Below are 14,875 nucleotides of genomic sequence, written 5' to 3' on the forward strand. Positions count from 1 at the left end.
TTGACAGAGAGCAGCAGGGGCAACAAGTTTAGAGTATGGCAGCAGTCATCTGGATGGCAGCGCCCACCCCAAGCCCCTGCCATGATGGCAGAAGCAGAAGTGCTTCTGTCACACTCCCTGTGCTGTAGCACAGAGCTTGCAAAAATTTTGGCCATGCTCATTCTACTTAAATTCTATCTTCCCAGAACCCATAAATCTGAGGCATTAGGAGGAAGACATGAATATATTCTAGCAATATAAAAAGTAACGACTTAATATAGCTTTTTCTCCCCCCTTCATTCACAATCTCATGTTTTTAACATTTTGGCAACTGTCAAATCTTGAAGGGCTATAATGTGCGCTAGAGAGAGAGAAGAGAGATTTTCCCTTTCTAGGATGGTGCGAACTGAGCCTGCAGAGAGCTTCTCCCCTCCTTCTAGATCAGTGCTTAAGCCCAGAGGCGAGTAATGACCACGTGCCTGCCTGCTGCGCTGTTCTAGGCTTGGGCAGAGACGTGGCACATTTCAACAGAAAGAGGAGAACGTCTTATTTAATCAGTAGCCTCCCTTTGTATGAGGAGTCTGGCACGAAGAGGAGAAAGAAACCCACACAAGAAGGGCCATGAACCGCGGGGCCCTGTGGCCCAGGTGCTGGGGCAGCCCGTGATGTGCTGGTTGCCCAGCCTTGCTCAGAAAGCATCACAGTCCCTCACCACAACCTGAGTAAAAATAACAACACCTCCTGTTAGCAATCGAAAGGTAGGAAAAAAGAAAAGAATAAAACAGTGCATGAGAAGCACAGTGATTTTATAGTTTGAGTGCTGGCAGCAGCTCCGCGGCCTAATGGTTTCCATGACGATGGGGAGGCCCTGCCGCAGCCCTGCTCTGCGCGTGGGAGAAACCATCCTGGGGATGGAAAAAAGCACACTAATGTATTGGGAAAACCCCAGGACTGGTGTGGGACAGGAAGAAAGGTGGAAAACATGGCCCCAGAGAAAATTAAAGGAAGAGAGGGAATAATATAATGGCACGTGTAGGCTGCGTCCTCTTGGAGGCAGGGTCCCTCCCTCAGCCTCCCTTCGTGCTGCGGGGAGGACGTGTCTGCACTGATAGGTGTCCCCTTGGCAAGTTCATAAAGTCCAGATGGGATGTCTTAAATGGTGTAGACAGTGCCAATGGAGACAGAGAGTCCATTCTGTTGTTTATTATCTATAATATGTAGCATCCCAAAATCTCAATGAATGACAAACCCTAATGTGCTAGGCTCCATACAAATACACAATAAGAGAGTCCCTGCCCTGAAGAGCTTACAGTCTAAAAATGGTCCCTTATCTGTTATAATTTGGAGAGAAAGGAATTGGAGAAAGAGAAATGAGAAATCAACTTTTTTTTTTTCTTTTTTTTTTTTTTTCTGACTTGTTTCATCTTCTAAACAAAAACCACCATACATAAATGCTGAGATCATCATTTTCAGTCCCCATCATTAGCCAGATGTTCTTGGGCTGTGTACCCTGGAGCGAGCTAGTCAGACTGGTGAAAAGGCAACAGCTGTCCCAGGCTGAAAGATGCTGCAATATGAAAAAGGCACTCCAGCTTGATGGCAGAAACTACAGAATGCAGAGAAAGGCGGATGGTTGAAGCAGTTTTGGGAAGGAAGTAGTGGGGCTTGGCTCCCCATGACTGCTCAAATACAGCCACAAATTCAGGCTGCTGAAGGTCTCTGTGCTCCATATTCCCTGCACCTGGTTTTAGGAAATGGAAGCTTTGCAAAGTAATTAAAAAATATATATATATCTGTCTTTTCTTGGCTTTCCTTTTTTAAGAAACTGTCGAAGCTTACTTAAAAACATACTTGAATTTGTGCATGTCTTGATTTATTGAGCTATTTGTGATGGGCATAGATTTCCCTATGCCAAAAAGCCCCGTCCCTCCTCCTTACACAGCCTAAGTAATCAGTTTCCTTGTGCTCCAGCCCACACTGGGCTATTTTCCTCGATCAAATTCTCCATCACTGGTTAAATAACTGAGGTGTGTGTTGGCTTTGTCTTTTTTTGGTGTGAAATGTTATAGTCATTAAAGTCTACTTTGCCCAAGTCCCTATCATCCTCTTAGTTCACTTGTACACTGTGCTTCTCTCCTGACTTACTTATTCTGTTAGAGGTCTAATTTCAATATGCTGCTGCTCTCAGGGCTGAAACCTTTACTCTGGTGTCCATGATGACCATCTTCATCTATCAAGGCTCCCAAGTGCTCTGAAGCTGCAATGACTTTGAGATATTTGCTCTTTTGGGCAAGGATAATAAATTTTCTTGTCCAGCAGTCTTGGATGCTTCCCTTCCAGGTATTGCTGCCTGTGTTCACCACAGCCTACATTGCTTGCCTATCTTTTATGCTACCATTTTGTTAATGATCATACTTGGCATGGGCCCTGGCTTGCCACCAGGGTGTCCCCTTCCACACACATACTAGCAGCTATCTTCTGACATCTGGAGACATGCTTCACTCAGAGTCTGTCACACGAGCCAATTTTAATCTAAGATGCTCTTTCCTGTTGAGATCACAGGTCCCTATCTAATTCAGCTCCCTGTCTGAGTAGAGTTGAGTCATAGAAGCTTTTTGTATTGCTACGTCTAATAGTACTTTGCTATCAGGAGCAGAACATCAACCTGCTTGGCTGGGAGTTGGCACTGTCACCCAGCAGCCCTCCTTGTCTGGAAGTTGTTTTGATTCTTTTCTTAGACTTCTCCCTCTCTTTGTCTTTCTCTAAAACATTAATTTCCTCTAATTAGAGCCTCCTTAACAATTCTTTTTCCCCCTCTCCTCAGTTAATTTCCTCTAATTAGAACCTCCTTAATAATTCTTTTGCTAAATCAATTTCCTTAGTTAGAACCACCCGCCATAATTTCTTTCCCTCCTTTCAGAAGCTGTCAGAGTAGCTAAGCAAATTATGCTTCTGGGTAACCTTTATCTCTTACTTGGTATTTTAAAAGAACTGTAACAGGTTAGACAGGCACAATTTCCCCTTCCAGAGCTATGCTGGTCTGACCCCATTAGGTTATACTTAGCTGAGTGTTGTACTATTGTATACTTAATTAGGCACTCTAGCTGTTTCTCTGGAACCAAGGTAAAGCTGTATTTATGAATGAATTAAACATGACACTTCATTATTCAGATCAGATTTAACAGTGTCAAAATCCATCTTTAAACCAGATCAAATTGCTCTCTAAGAATATATAAAACCTCCTACCCATTAGCTGTCCGAAGAGCCAACCATTCCTAACTTTTCTCTGCAATCATGCCGGCTTTTTTTCTCATGATGAGCCTTTTAGGTAGCAATTTGTCTAATACACGCTGTTCTTAAAAAGATTGGTTCTGTTTGTAATTTACAGAGTAAGCAAACATTAGTGGCATACTACATTTCACAGTCATGCTGTGGTCCATCTCAGCAGCTGGTATAAATGGGGAGACCTGAATTTATACCTTAGACCTGAACTTGCCTTTCTATATCATGCAGTTTCTTTCCAGCTGAGACTATATTTTGCATTTTTCTAGTCCTTTTCTTTAGGTTTGTTGAAGAATCCCACTGTAGTGGACCACGGTCCTGCAAAGCAGCCATCTCTGTGTCTGATCTGTAAGAGAGCTACCAAGGAGCACTTGCTACCTTTTCTCATTTTGGGAAGAAAAGGAGTAGAGATTGGTGACAAGTGGAAGGATTCATTCAGTTTGAACAAAGTCTGTTTTTTAATTTAAATATTTAATAAAAAAAAAAAAAAAAGGAAGGAAACATCTGAGCTGCAGGAACTTGCTCTCCCACTACCAGCAAATGCAGCACTTGTAGCTGACAGTGTTCCTTTCTCTAATACTTATTTTTAAGTTAGCATCAACTACCATGCACAGATCTGATGGTTTCAACAAGAGTCCTTGTAAATGAGAGCACTACCCTGCTACCACGTATGATAGAATAGGGCCCCGATCACACGAGACAAGCCAAAGACATCTACTGCTCTATGGATTCATGGGACTGCTTCTAGTCTTCACAGCACAAGGACTTTTCTACCTGTTTTGGCTATGCTCAATATAAGCTGTGTTTACTGCTCAAAGTATTGATCGTAAATTGAGTGTCAACACAAGCACTGAAAAGCCTGCTCCAGTAAAGCAGATGGGCCTTCTAAAACTTGTGAGGCGCTTTTCACCACCACCTAAAGAAAAATGCCTCCCTGGGTGAGTGCCTTCGATGCCACTTGATACAACAAGTGAAGTGATGCATTAGGAATGCTCCACAGATATGCTACAAGGAGCTGGTGGAGGCTTGTGGCTACTCCGTCCTTGTCTGTGCCACTCTCAGTTTTTGGGCAGGTTCAAAACATTCCAATCACATACAGCTACTTTGGGAAACCTGTACTATCACCTTCTTTCACCATTCTTTCTTTGTGACCTCTCCAAGCCCTCAGCACTCCACAAAGTCTATTTGGGTGTAGGTGGTACAGAAGTTGTAAAGTACATTTTATTTTCTTTGCAGATGTAGTAACTACACAGAATACTCCATTTGCAATCACTTCTCATGGAATTTTGGGGTAAGTATGCATGGAAAAATGAAGCATTAAGGTTTTTGTTCTTGACAAAATCCCTAATGTTTTAGATGGGAATAGGAATTTTGGGGCAATCTTACAAGGAGCCAAATGCTGGTGGTACTGGAGAAAGGGTTTTGGGGAAGGGAAGGTTCTCTAAAAAGATAGGTTTGGAGGTTTAAAAAAAAAAAAAAAGTTAAAAAAAAAAAAGAAAAAAAGCTGTCTGGTTCTTCTTAGAAGAGATGAGAGAGTTGGAAGAAGGTTGAAATGTTCAGAGCGACAATCAACTAAACAGAAGAGACACTGTTCTCTCTATGCTCCTTGAAGAGTTCATCTTTTTGGCCTCCAGTCCATTCCAGCTGAGGAAGAATGGCTAGAGATAGAGATAGGCAATCCAGTAGACGATATTGAAGAGCAGGAAGGCAGTGGGGAAGAAGACACGGGAGTAGGAGTCCAGGCGGGAGATATGAATGCGGACCCTGCCCTCCCGCCACATCCCTGTCTGACAGTCCTCAATGCAGCAGAAGAACCTCTCACATTCCTTTCCTTCCAGGCATGGAGAGCCAGGGTCATCATCGTCATCCTCCTCTATCTCTGGAGGCCAGTGCATGATGTTGTTGATGTTGATGTTGATAGCAGTAAAGGATGGCATCACCTGTGCGCCAGCAGGTGGCTGTAATGAGGAAGGGTAAGGGGATTAAAGGAAAAGAAAATGCAAGAAAACGTGCTTTATTCACCAAAAATTATCGAACTATCAGTTGGTCAGTTCATAACACAGGCACAGTTCAGTGGAGGGACATGACTGTTCATCTCCCTTCTCTGCATCTGATTGGCATACTGCAAAGATTTGGCAGTTACCTGCATGACTGTGAGTTTCCTCCCTGGCATCCTGGGGTGCAGATTTAGGCAGCAAAAATCTACTTGCTATGATTCCCCAACTTTGCCACAGTCAGCAAGCAGGGTGTTTGCTTTCCAGCTGTACTAGCCCCTTCCCTCATTCCCCTGAGCTCTGCTGTCTCTGAGGGCAGAGCCACAGTCCAGATACATCTTCTAGTTGCCGTCATCTGCTGGAGGATAGCTGGGGCAAGGCTGTTTGCAATTCTTAACGTCGTGCCCCAGTAGAGGAGGCATATCACCAACCTCCTGGAAGAGCTCTCTCCACCTCTGCTGGGAAAGGAGTGCGGGAAGGTAGAGATCTGCCTTTTTGTTTTCAGTTGGTGTCAGCTCAGAGGCCTGTTTCATCTGATGTGTCAGATGTATCTGCACTAAGCCTAGGCAGATCTCAAGAGGATTATGGCATCTCTGGGTTCGCTGTCTCCACACTCAGCAGATTTTCTGATGACAGACCACAAAAGACAGTAAGTCTCTGCATCTCTGTGACCTAAGATACTTATGTAATCCTTAAAGATTAAATCTGTAAAGACTGAAGAGTCTGGGCGTGGATTGCTCTATCTTGAAATGGACATTTACGTTTAGTCATGTAAACTATACTGACAAGCTCTCCAGCAATTGAGCACAGGGTTCCTGGCCCCAGCAGAGACCTCCTTGTTTTATGGGAGTCTCGGGGGATTTTTCTGGTTGTGCCTGAATTTCAAGTTCTCTGACCCAGCACACAGATTGGTTTGAAAACCTTATGAACAAAGTACATGTCAGGCACTGAACAACTTCAGCAGTTTCCAGTGCAGGCTTAGGACAGAGATTCCTAAATGACTTGGAGTTCTAACAGTATGCAGCTCTGCTGGCTGGTCGCTTCAACTTACCAGTCTGGCTTTCCTGCTGTTGTGCTCCAGTGGCTTCTTGTTTCCCACCAGGTAGTTGAGTGTAGCATACTCCATGAGGGCTGCGAAGACGAAGATGAAGCACACAGACACAAAGAGGTCCATGGCTGTGATGTAGGAAACACGGGGAAGGTGCTTGCGGGAGATGGTACTCAGTGTGGTCATTGTTAGCACAGTGGTGATACCTAAGAGAAAAAAAAGCTAGTTTGGGTAACGAAGAAAAGCACTTCTGTCTTCAGCATGTTCTCAAACACCTCAATTTTCCCTCTCCTGTGGGAGAGAAATGCCTTTAGACGTCTGGTCCCTTTTTTGCTCTGCTTAGCCAGACTCTGGTCCTGCAGTAACCTCTGACAACGCATCATGGAAAAAGAGCTGTTTGAAACCAGAACATTGCACAGGCTATAAACATGTACTGGTAAAGGAGCATGGAACTTGAACTCTGTTTAAGGCTGCATGCAGAGTTCAATGTCTTGGATGCTAGGAAATAACTGCTAGGCAGATGTCTTTGGGCAGGCAGTGGATGAATTGTTCTCCCTTTGAGTATTTGTCCCCAGGATAAAATTGGCCCAATGGCTCATCAGCTGGATGGGAGATGGTAATGAATCTCTTGTGGCTCAAATGGGGCTTGGAATGGATTTCTAAGTAGCATTAGTGCTCACAAACCTGTTTTCAGAGATCAGGCATTAGGAACCAATACACGATCAGCTCCAAGAGTTGGTATTGTGCTCTCAGCTACTGATTTTAGGATGTGGAGGAAGCTGTGGAATTTCACTTGCTCCTCTTTCTCCAGCACTCATCTAAATCCACCTGTCACAGGTGCTCACCCCCATTGGCTCGGGGTGGGAGCATAGCATGAGGTTTTCATATTTTCTCACTGCATTTGCATTAGCAACTGCAATGCAACTTCCCACACATTTGAAATGCCAGTGGAGCTGGTCCAGTTAACATCACTTTAATGTAAGCCTATGGGCTTGAAATGTAGTGGGAATCATATATATGAAGAATGCACTACTCTTGATGTGCCGAGATCCTTTCCTACAGCAAAGGCCTGCCTCCTGTGGGAGCCTGCCCCTATTTTTTGAGACACTCACACGCACCACAGTGGTGTCCTTTTGCCTCTTGCTGTTCACTCCTTCCACAGCCATGGACTATGATGTACCTCCATTGGAAATGAACACCCTTCTTTTCCTCCTGACCCTATCCAGGGCTCTAAAGAAATTGATTTTGATAGAGAGGTGGGAAGGAATGTTCAGAATGGATGGGTTCTGAATAGCCCTGCTGATGCTGACAGCCCCGTATCTCTCCTCACCCAGCAAAGGCCTGCAGGCAGGGCTGGGAATGCTACCTTCAATAACAGGGAAAGTCAGATGGGCAGGGTGGAGGGACAGCACTGGGAAGCTGAGCTTTCTGCAAAATACAGATGCAGCTGAAATGCATTAAAGATTTGTAAAGCTCTCTCTAGCTCCTATCAGAGCAGGATTCAATCAACATGAGCTTTATCCTGCCTCAGAGAGCCACTGTAGATTGCGGAGCAGATCTGAACAACAGGTAGAACTGTTGGCATTCTCTGAGCTCCCACTATGGTGTAATTGACAAAATCTGTACCTACTGAGCTTACAGCTCCTGCTGGAGTTTGGGATTCTATTTCTATGGCCAAGCAACTTTGCTTATTACCCTACAACCTTCATGTGACTGGCAGTGAGCCCCCAGGAAGTGATGAGGCATGTGGCTGGAGATCTTCAGTCAGGGCTGCAGTGCCACAGTACACCCCTTTCCTCTCCCTTTTCAAGCATAAGAATATCACATTGTCAGCTTAAGAAGACTGCGATCAGAACTTAGATCAAGAAATGAGTCTTTTGCCATCTTAAAGAAGTCCAGTAGTTTAGGCAAACACAGATAGATAGAAATTCAGCTGAGCTTAAGGACAATGCTATAAAAAGAAAGGGGGATGGACTTCACTAAACTGAATAACGCCAGAATGCTTTAGGAGCTTTCATACTCCAACACTTCCAGTCTGCTAGTGTTGCAGCAGTAGTCAACAAGCAACATACATGAAACAGTCCTTCTCTTACCCAGAGACGTCCTGGCTGGTGTAGAGTCCCTCTTGATCCAGAAGGAAACCCAGGAGAGAACAACAGTCAGGATGCAGGGAATGTAGGTCTGAATGGCAAAATAACCCATCCGCCTACTTAAGTCAAAAGAAACTGTCATCACCATGTACTCCCCTAGAAAACAAGAAATGAAAGAGACACTGGAATCATAACATGTAGCTTACCAAGGTACAGAAAGTTTTAGAATTTGGAGTGTTTCTGTTGCAGTTTACTGGTTGTTGTAAGTGCCCATCTGGCTGTTCTTGTGCCTGACATTGTGACTGCTCAGCTTGCTAGCTTCACAGATAGCAGTGTGCCTGGTTGAGGTAGACTTTGTGACTGGCTGGCATTGTGCTGGCTTGCTGTTTTAGCAGTTAGTGGGCTCGGTGGCTACCTCATTGGCAGGCTGGCTCTGTGGCTGTTTCTGGCTTCACGACCAATTTAAGAGCTGATTTTGTTTTTGCCTAACTGGCCAGCTGGCTGCCATGCACACTGAAAAGCACTCTGTTGGGGAAAGTTTCAGGAGTGTATTCATCTTCAGCTGATTGCTTCAATGGTTTCTTTTCTATAGAAAGCTTTTTAGCTATAACAAGGCTACATGGCCTATCTTGTCAACTAACTACCTGAGCTGCCACAAAGAAGGTTCCTTCAATCAGTTCTTAGATTCTGGTTCTATCCCTGGAAAAGATACATAGTGGTAGACATCCTAATTGTTCATTTTGCTACTCACAGCTGAAGTTCTTCCTCTTTTTCAGAGGCTTATAGTGAGGACTGAAAGAAAGCAACTTGACAATTCTAGGGTTAAGAGGGAGCCTGCAGGCAATTACCAAGAAAGAGAATTACAAATGGCAAACTGGTGCATTCAAGACACTTTTACTGCACCACTCCTCATCGTGGTTTGTGCTGCTTTTCTATCCAAGTTAGGGGCTGTCTGCCAGCACTGGCAATAGTAGCTCTCTCCAGGGTGGGAGAAGCTCGAACTTGCTGCTTCAGGGGACTGAAAAATAAGAACCACATACATTTGACTGTGTAGTCAGCAATCTGAAGAGGCTTTTCTTGGTTGTCTATGGAAAGAAAAAGGGATGTGAGGAGCTGAAGGGCCTCCATTTCTTTATCCTTCATACATGCAGCATTTCTTCTGGCTCTTAAATTATAGTTCAGGTGTTCAGCCTCACACCACTTTACAGAAGGAAAGACCAAGAATTAAGAAAGACCAGAATTGAGATCTTTGAGTTCTGATTTCTCTGTGTTCTGATTATAATCACTCAGGAATTTACATAGCATCCACATACTTCTTTCTCATAACCCTTTGACTAGGGATAGCTTCATTCACATCAGCACTGTCACCTCTAAGTGTTCCTGTGTCTGTGCTCTGGCCTACACTGCTTTGACTTCACTGCACCCTTCATCTTCATTACTTCTGCTCCTTTTAGCAAAGGTCCATCTTTCCTTTCTTAATGATCCTCTAACTGTACTGTTGTGACCTCCCCTTCCACCCACAGAGTAGTCTGGTGGCCTCTGCATCTCACAAGGTCTCTGACGTGCTGGTGATTCCGTGGGCTGTCTCCCTTTGCCTCACCTGCTCCAGTCCTGAGAACTTCCGAGGTGTTCCTCAGCCCCGTGAAGTCAAATTGGTAGAGCCTCCAGGTGCGCTGGTCGGAGACCTCAATGGAATAGCGTCTCCATCGATAGACAATCTCCTCACGTGGGTAGCCATCTGGGGAAAGGGGAACGGCATCAGCAAGAGAGTACATGGCATGCCTCCCTCTCATACACCACCTTGGTTTACAAAAGTACTTGCATCGTATTCTAGATCCTCCGTAAACATGAAGTTTTCAGGTAGATATTTCTGATGCCCTTGATCAGATCACCTTAGGCGTTCCTGCATTCAGTGGCTGCAGGGACTGCATCTCCCTTTGTTGACCACTTTCAGTCGTAGGGAAGGGAAGAGCAATGCTAGAAATGCAGCCTGAGGACTGCAGTGGTGGGAATTAGACTTGAGTTGGTGTAGCAGGACTCCCCCAGCATGAAGTCTTTAAGGGTTTCAGCATCCCTTGGCAGCATGTAGCCTTCACCAGTCCTTGTGGCTACTCTTCCTTCCCAGATATCAGTACACCACAAATACAGAGCTGCCAATGTGGGAAGAAATGTGGAAGAAATGTTCCTGCTCTAGGTCTCTGTACCTCTCAACCTGGGAGCTGGTCTATGTATGGAGATGAAGGGTTATGTCTTCCATTGAGAAGGAGATCTGGAGCATGGCTTCTCCTGGTTCTGGCTTTCTTGGCAAAGAAACAAGCCTACTGTGAAGAAGAGACCTTGACACCTACAAGAAAGCTCCTCAGAGGAGGAAAGGAGCAAAGCTTGGCAGCTAAATCAAAGTGTGTTTCTAATTATCAAGAATGCATAGCATGTACAGTTAATTAGCAAAGAATGAGGGATGGCAAAAGATGAGGCAGTGGTATCTCCTCAGCTTGTTGCTTCCTACAGAAGCAACTCAGAGCCATGTGAGTTGCATCTCCTCTGTGGCAGGGGAAGCAGGAGATGCCAAAAGAGGACTACAATGAGTAAATCAGATTTCCAACCAATGCGTGAGGACAGGAATTTCTCAGTGCAAAAAAGGCAAAATTATCAATGGAGATACAGCGTTTCTGTACCAATGGGTACTGAAAGTACTCAAAGCTGGAGTCTCCCTTACTCTGTCCCCTTGGAGAGCAGGAAGAGAATGAAGTTGCAGTGCAGAATATGTTGTTTAGAAGGTGAGAATGACAAGGTCAGTGAAATGAACACCTCCAGCTATCCACCCAGATAAAGAAGAAACTCAGAGGTGCTGTGAATCTGTATCTGAATACCTCTTCTAGACCAAGACTGGGAGGATGCTCTAGGGAGTGATCAGTAATGGCCTTCGAAGAGGAACACAGAAATCAGATGAAAATGCAGATAAAAGGGAAGAGGATCTCCTTTAAAAAGAGTTTTACTGTGCTGAAGTTTCTCTGCTTGCCTTCTAAAACTATTTTTAAAATATGGATACTCACAACTAGAAAAAACCAAAGGGCAGGAGTGAGTGTCCATTGGGAAATTCTGCAGCTGGAGCAGACATTCAGCCTCGATCGTCAGCCTGAGAGAGAAAGGGAGAGAGAGCGAGGCTGATGTTTTGTGCTAGCGAAGGTGGTTTGATTTCAACACCATAATGTGACAGAGGGATTCTCGCTTCCTTAAAAGAGAGACACTAATTTGTTGAAGATCAGTCTGGTTGCAGGAACATTTCAAAACAGCAGCAAAACAAAGCATATGTTTGGATATTTTCAAAGTGAGGAAAAACATCTAATTTTCACATTCAACAAGCCTTTTTGTTTAGTGAGCTTTTCAGATTCATTTCCGAGAGCGGGAATTTATGGGAAAAGCACAGATGTTTATTATCAAATCAAAATGACTGGGCTGACCAACACAAAAATTAAAACAATTTTCATGTTGGAAACCATTTATACTTCTGACTTCTGTCTCAGTACGATACAGAAAAATAGTTTAACATTTTGGGGGGGGCTCTTTTCTTAGGAAGAGGAGGCCCATTCTGCAACCATATTGCAAGTCTTAGAACATTGGCACTGGGGACCATCTCCACTACTCTATCCCAGAACAGCTGGAAAATGCTGCCTTGACCACCTCCTTGCTTCCTCACCTCAGCAGCCAGCTGTAGTACCTTCTGCACATACCTGAGTGTGTAGAGCACTTTTCCATCATTCCAAATGCGGAGGAGCTGATTTGGGGTGGTTATCCAGTGAGAATCAGCCCTCTTAGAGTTCCTAAAAAAGGTATCTGGGATCCAGATGCGGCTCACCATGTTAGTGTTCAGTGTGAGGGCCTTCAAGGTGCTGTTGAAACGAAGACGCCGGTCGTACCATGTCTGAGCAAAGAAGATATCAATGGTGTATTCCTGTGAAAGAGAAAGAAGAATACATCTTTCTGAGACGGATTGAGGAAAAGCAGAGCCCTGTCCCCTGGTCTGGAGGCCGCTGATTTAGACTCACAGTCAGAACATTTACCTCTGGAATTTGGGAGCCAGTGTTTGTATCCACTGACAACCTTCCTAGCTCATCTCTGGCTCAGGACATCCACAGCACACGTGGGAAGAGCCAAGCACTGTGCAGACACCGACTAAATCCAGTCCTGAGTTCAGCTGCACATTTCAAACACAGCAAGGAAAGCCATTTGCCAGCTAGCCAGAGAACGCAGACAGCTTTTTCTATTGTTTATCAGAACAAAGCCCAGCAGTGCTCTATACTCCTAATTTGTACGTGTAGCCAGAGTGGTGTTGTGCATTAACCCTGTGAAATACAGAACTCAGAGTGTAAATCATTTATATGAATAACAGAGACACTAAAGGTTCCTGGGCAGATACGTGTTGCTGAAGATTAGAAAAGGAAGCTTCGGAAGAGGTGCTATGGATCCATCTCTTTTTTTGGTGCAACTGGTTCTACATTTATTTGAGTATTTTGTAGACAGAAAACAGGGTTTCCAGCATAATGAGAACTTTCGGTTTTAGTGAGAGACAGAGTACCCAGCTAACCCATAACTAGCACTTCTGGGAGGCAGCTCCTCATCGGATTGGACTGGCACTTCTTCACATCATTAGCCCAGCATTCTGCTGCTTGCTGCTGCTGCTGCAAATCAGTTTGCTCCTTACACTTTTTTTCAGTCTGTCGGAGAAGGTGCTAATTAGTGCCATGCAGGAACATGTCTGGCACTCAGTGGTTGTCTGAACCAGGTCCCCAGCCTGAATCCAGGTCCACCAGCCCATGCTGATGGCTGTGACCTGCTCCTGACAGCTCCTCTTTGACTTGGTCTTTGCTCCCTGTCCGTGTTAAACAACCACGACCAAGGAAGCATTGTTTCCTTCTCTTTTGGGCAAAGGAACAACGTCTGACTTTGCCATCTCTCTTCCTCCCTCTATTGATTTATCTCAGTGTAATTTTTGTAACTGTGGCATGTCCTCCCTTTGCTGCTCTCACTGCTGGTTCAGATCTCACTTCTCAAACCATGCCATTAAAATAAATGTGGTGCTCCTAGGGCACTCCCTCGGACATCGTGTCCTGCCTGGAGGAGGCAGAGCAGGGCAGAACACAGCTCTCTGCTTCATTTTCCTCACCCTTGCTCTGCTGTCAGACAACCAGTAATGAATGATTCGTACCAAAAATGTCCCTTGCATAGGAATGAGACCGTAAAAAAAGAGCATTTGCCATCAGGTGGTGAATTCACTCTCTAGGCTGATCCTTCACCCCGGTTAGACAAGGGGATGAGCCAAGGTAATGAAAATGAGATCCTAAAATAGCTCTAAATAAAAACAGATGCTGCACGTTAAGCTAAAGCAAGTTAAAAGTGATGGCATTGCCTCCATAGATGATTCAAAACAGACACGAGGAGGCACAGTGTTCCAGAGTCACATAGCTTGGACAACAGCCGTCCTCAAAGCCAGATGCACAAGCATGCCCGATGCCTGAACAGGTGATTGGGAAAGACCCCTCCAGCATCTGAATGCCATGAATCACAATGGGTACTGCTAGGAAGTGGGGTATGTGGTGATGGAGGCATGGCTTATACTGTGAAATAATGAGATAGAGATCACAGGCAGGCAAAGAAGCACTGGCACAGCACAGACAAGACGGGAGTGAAAGCCCAAAAAACCAACACTCCTTGGGGCCATTTTCTTTTCCTTGCCAGATGCTGGGGCCAAAGTAACACAACACTTGACATTTATCCCAAACTTCTGAAAGCCCTGTTTGAGTCACTACAAGCTTACATTGGTCCTCCTCAGGAACAGGCATAGGAGAAAACAACAACAAAAAGGCAATGATATATCTAGGTTAGATGCCACCCATCAGTTCTACCACTTAACTGGAAAATCCTGGGACATCTCAACATAGGGTTGGCTGCTCAGGTCAGAGGACCTGCTGTGAAGTTCATTATTCAGGTCTAGGACAACCAATGCTAAAGTTTCAGTAGAGCTGAGGGTCAGACATCCCAGAGCACTTGCTGTCAAGCCCAAGCTTTCAGAAGAGATCAGCATTAAAGAGCTCCTCTTGTGCCATTGACAGCCTTTGCTAAAAGTATAGCATAGAAGTCATTCAGCTCTTCTGAAAAATCAGAGCTGTTATTGTCACTGTCTTGTAGTTTGATCTAATTTCATTGGCTCCTATTCATGAGGAATTGCTCACTGGCTGAGGTAGGTCCCTTGCCTTCAGATGGGGAGCCCACTGGGAAGCGCTGCTATTTACAAATGTATTTTCATTCAGAATTTTCTGAGGTAAGATTTATACCAAAATGTATACATCTGGCATTTGGGCATCTCACCAGTAATTCTGGCTATTACTATGAATAACTCACTGCCTTTTCTGGATGGCCAGTCCTCTGATCCTTTTGATATTGCGCTTTTCACATTCCTCCTTCCTCCAAGGAAGTATTTGTGA

General features: G+C 44.7%; 1 protein-coding gene across 1 annotated transcript in view; it reads right to left on the minus strand.

The window, feature by feature from the left end:
* Positions 1-1,152: 1,152 nt before the first annotated feature.
* Positions 1,153-14,875, minus strand: part of LOC128076021 (gamma-aminobutyric acid receptor subunit gamma-4) — a 34,960-nt gene continuing 21,237 nt past the window's right edge. Inside the window, exons 4-9 of the mRNA XM_052673286.1 lie at positions 12,125-12,345; positions 11,447-11,529; positions 9,994-10,131; positions 8,397-8,549; positions 6,307-6,509; positions 1,153-5,219 (exon numbers count right to left, since the gene is read on the minus strand). Of these exons, the coding sequence (XP_052529246.1) occupies positions 4,920-5,219; positions 6,307-6,509; positions 8,397-8,549; positions 9,994-10,131; positions 11,447-11,529; positions 12,125-12,345 (1,098 nt within the window). The 3' untranslated portion in view covers positions 1,153-4,919. The remainder of the gene's footprint in view (positions 5,220-6,306; positions 6,510-8,396; positions 8,550-9,993; positions 10,132-11,446; positions 11,530-12,124; positions 12,346-14,875) is intronic.

Source organism: Tympanuchus pallidicinctus, unplaced genomic scaffold, assembly GCF_026119805.1.
Source record: "Tympanuchus pallidicinctus isolate F22 unplaced genomic scaffold, pur_lepc_1.0 scaffold13, whole genome shotgun sequence".
In the NCBI taxonomy this organism is placed as follows: Eukaryota; Metazoa; Chordata; class Aves; order Galliformes; family Phasianidae; genus Tympanuchus; species Tympanuchus pallidicinctus.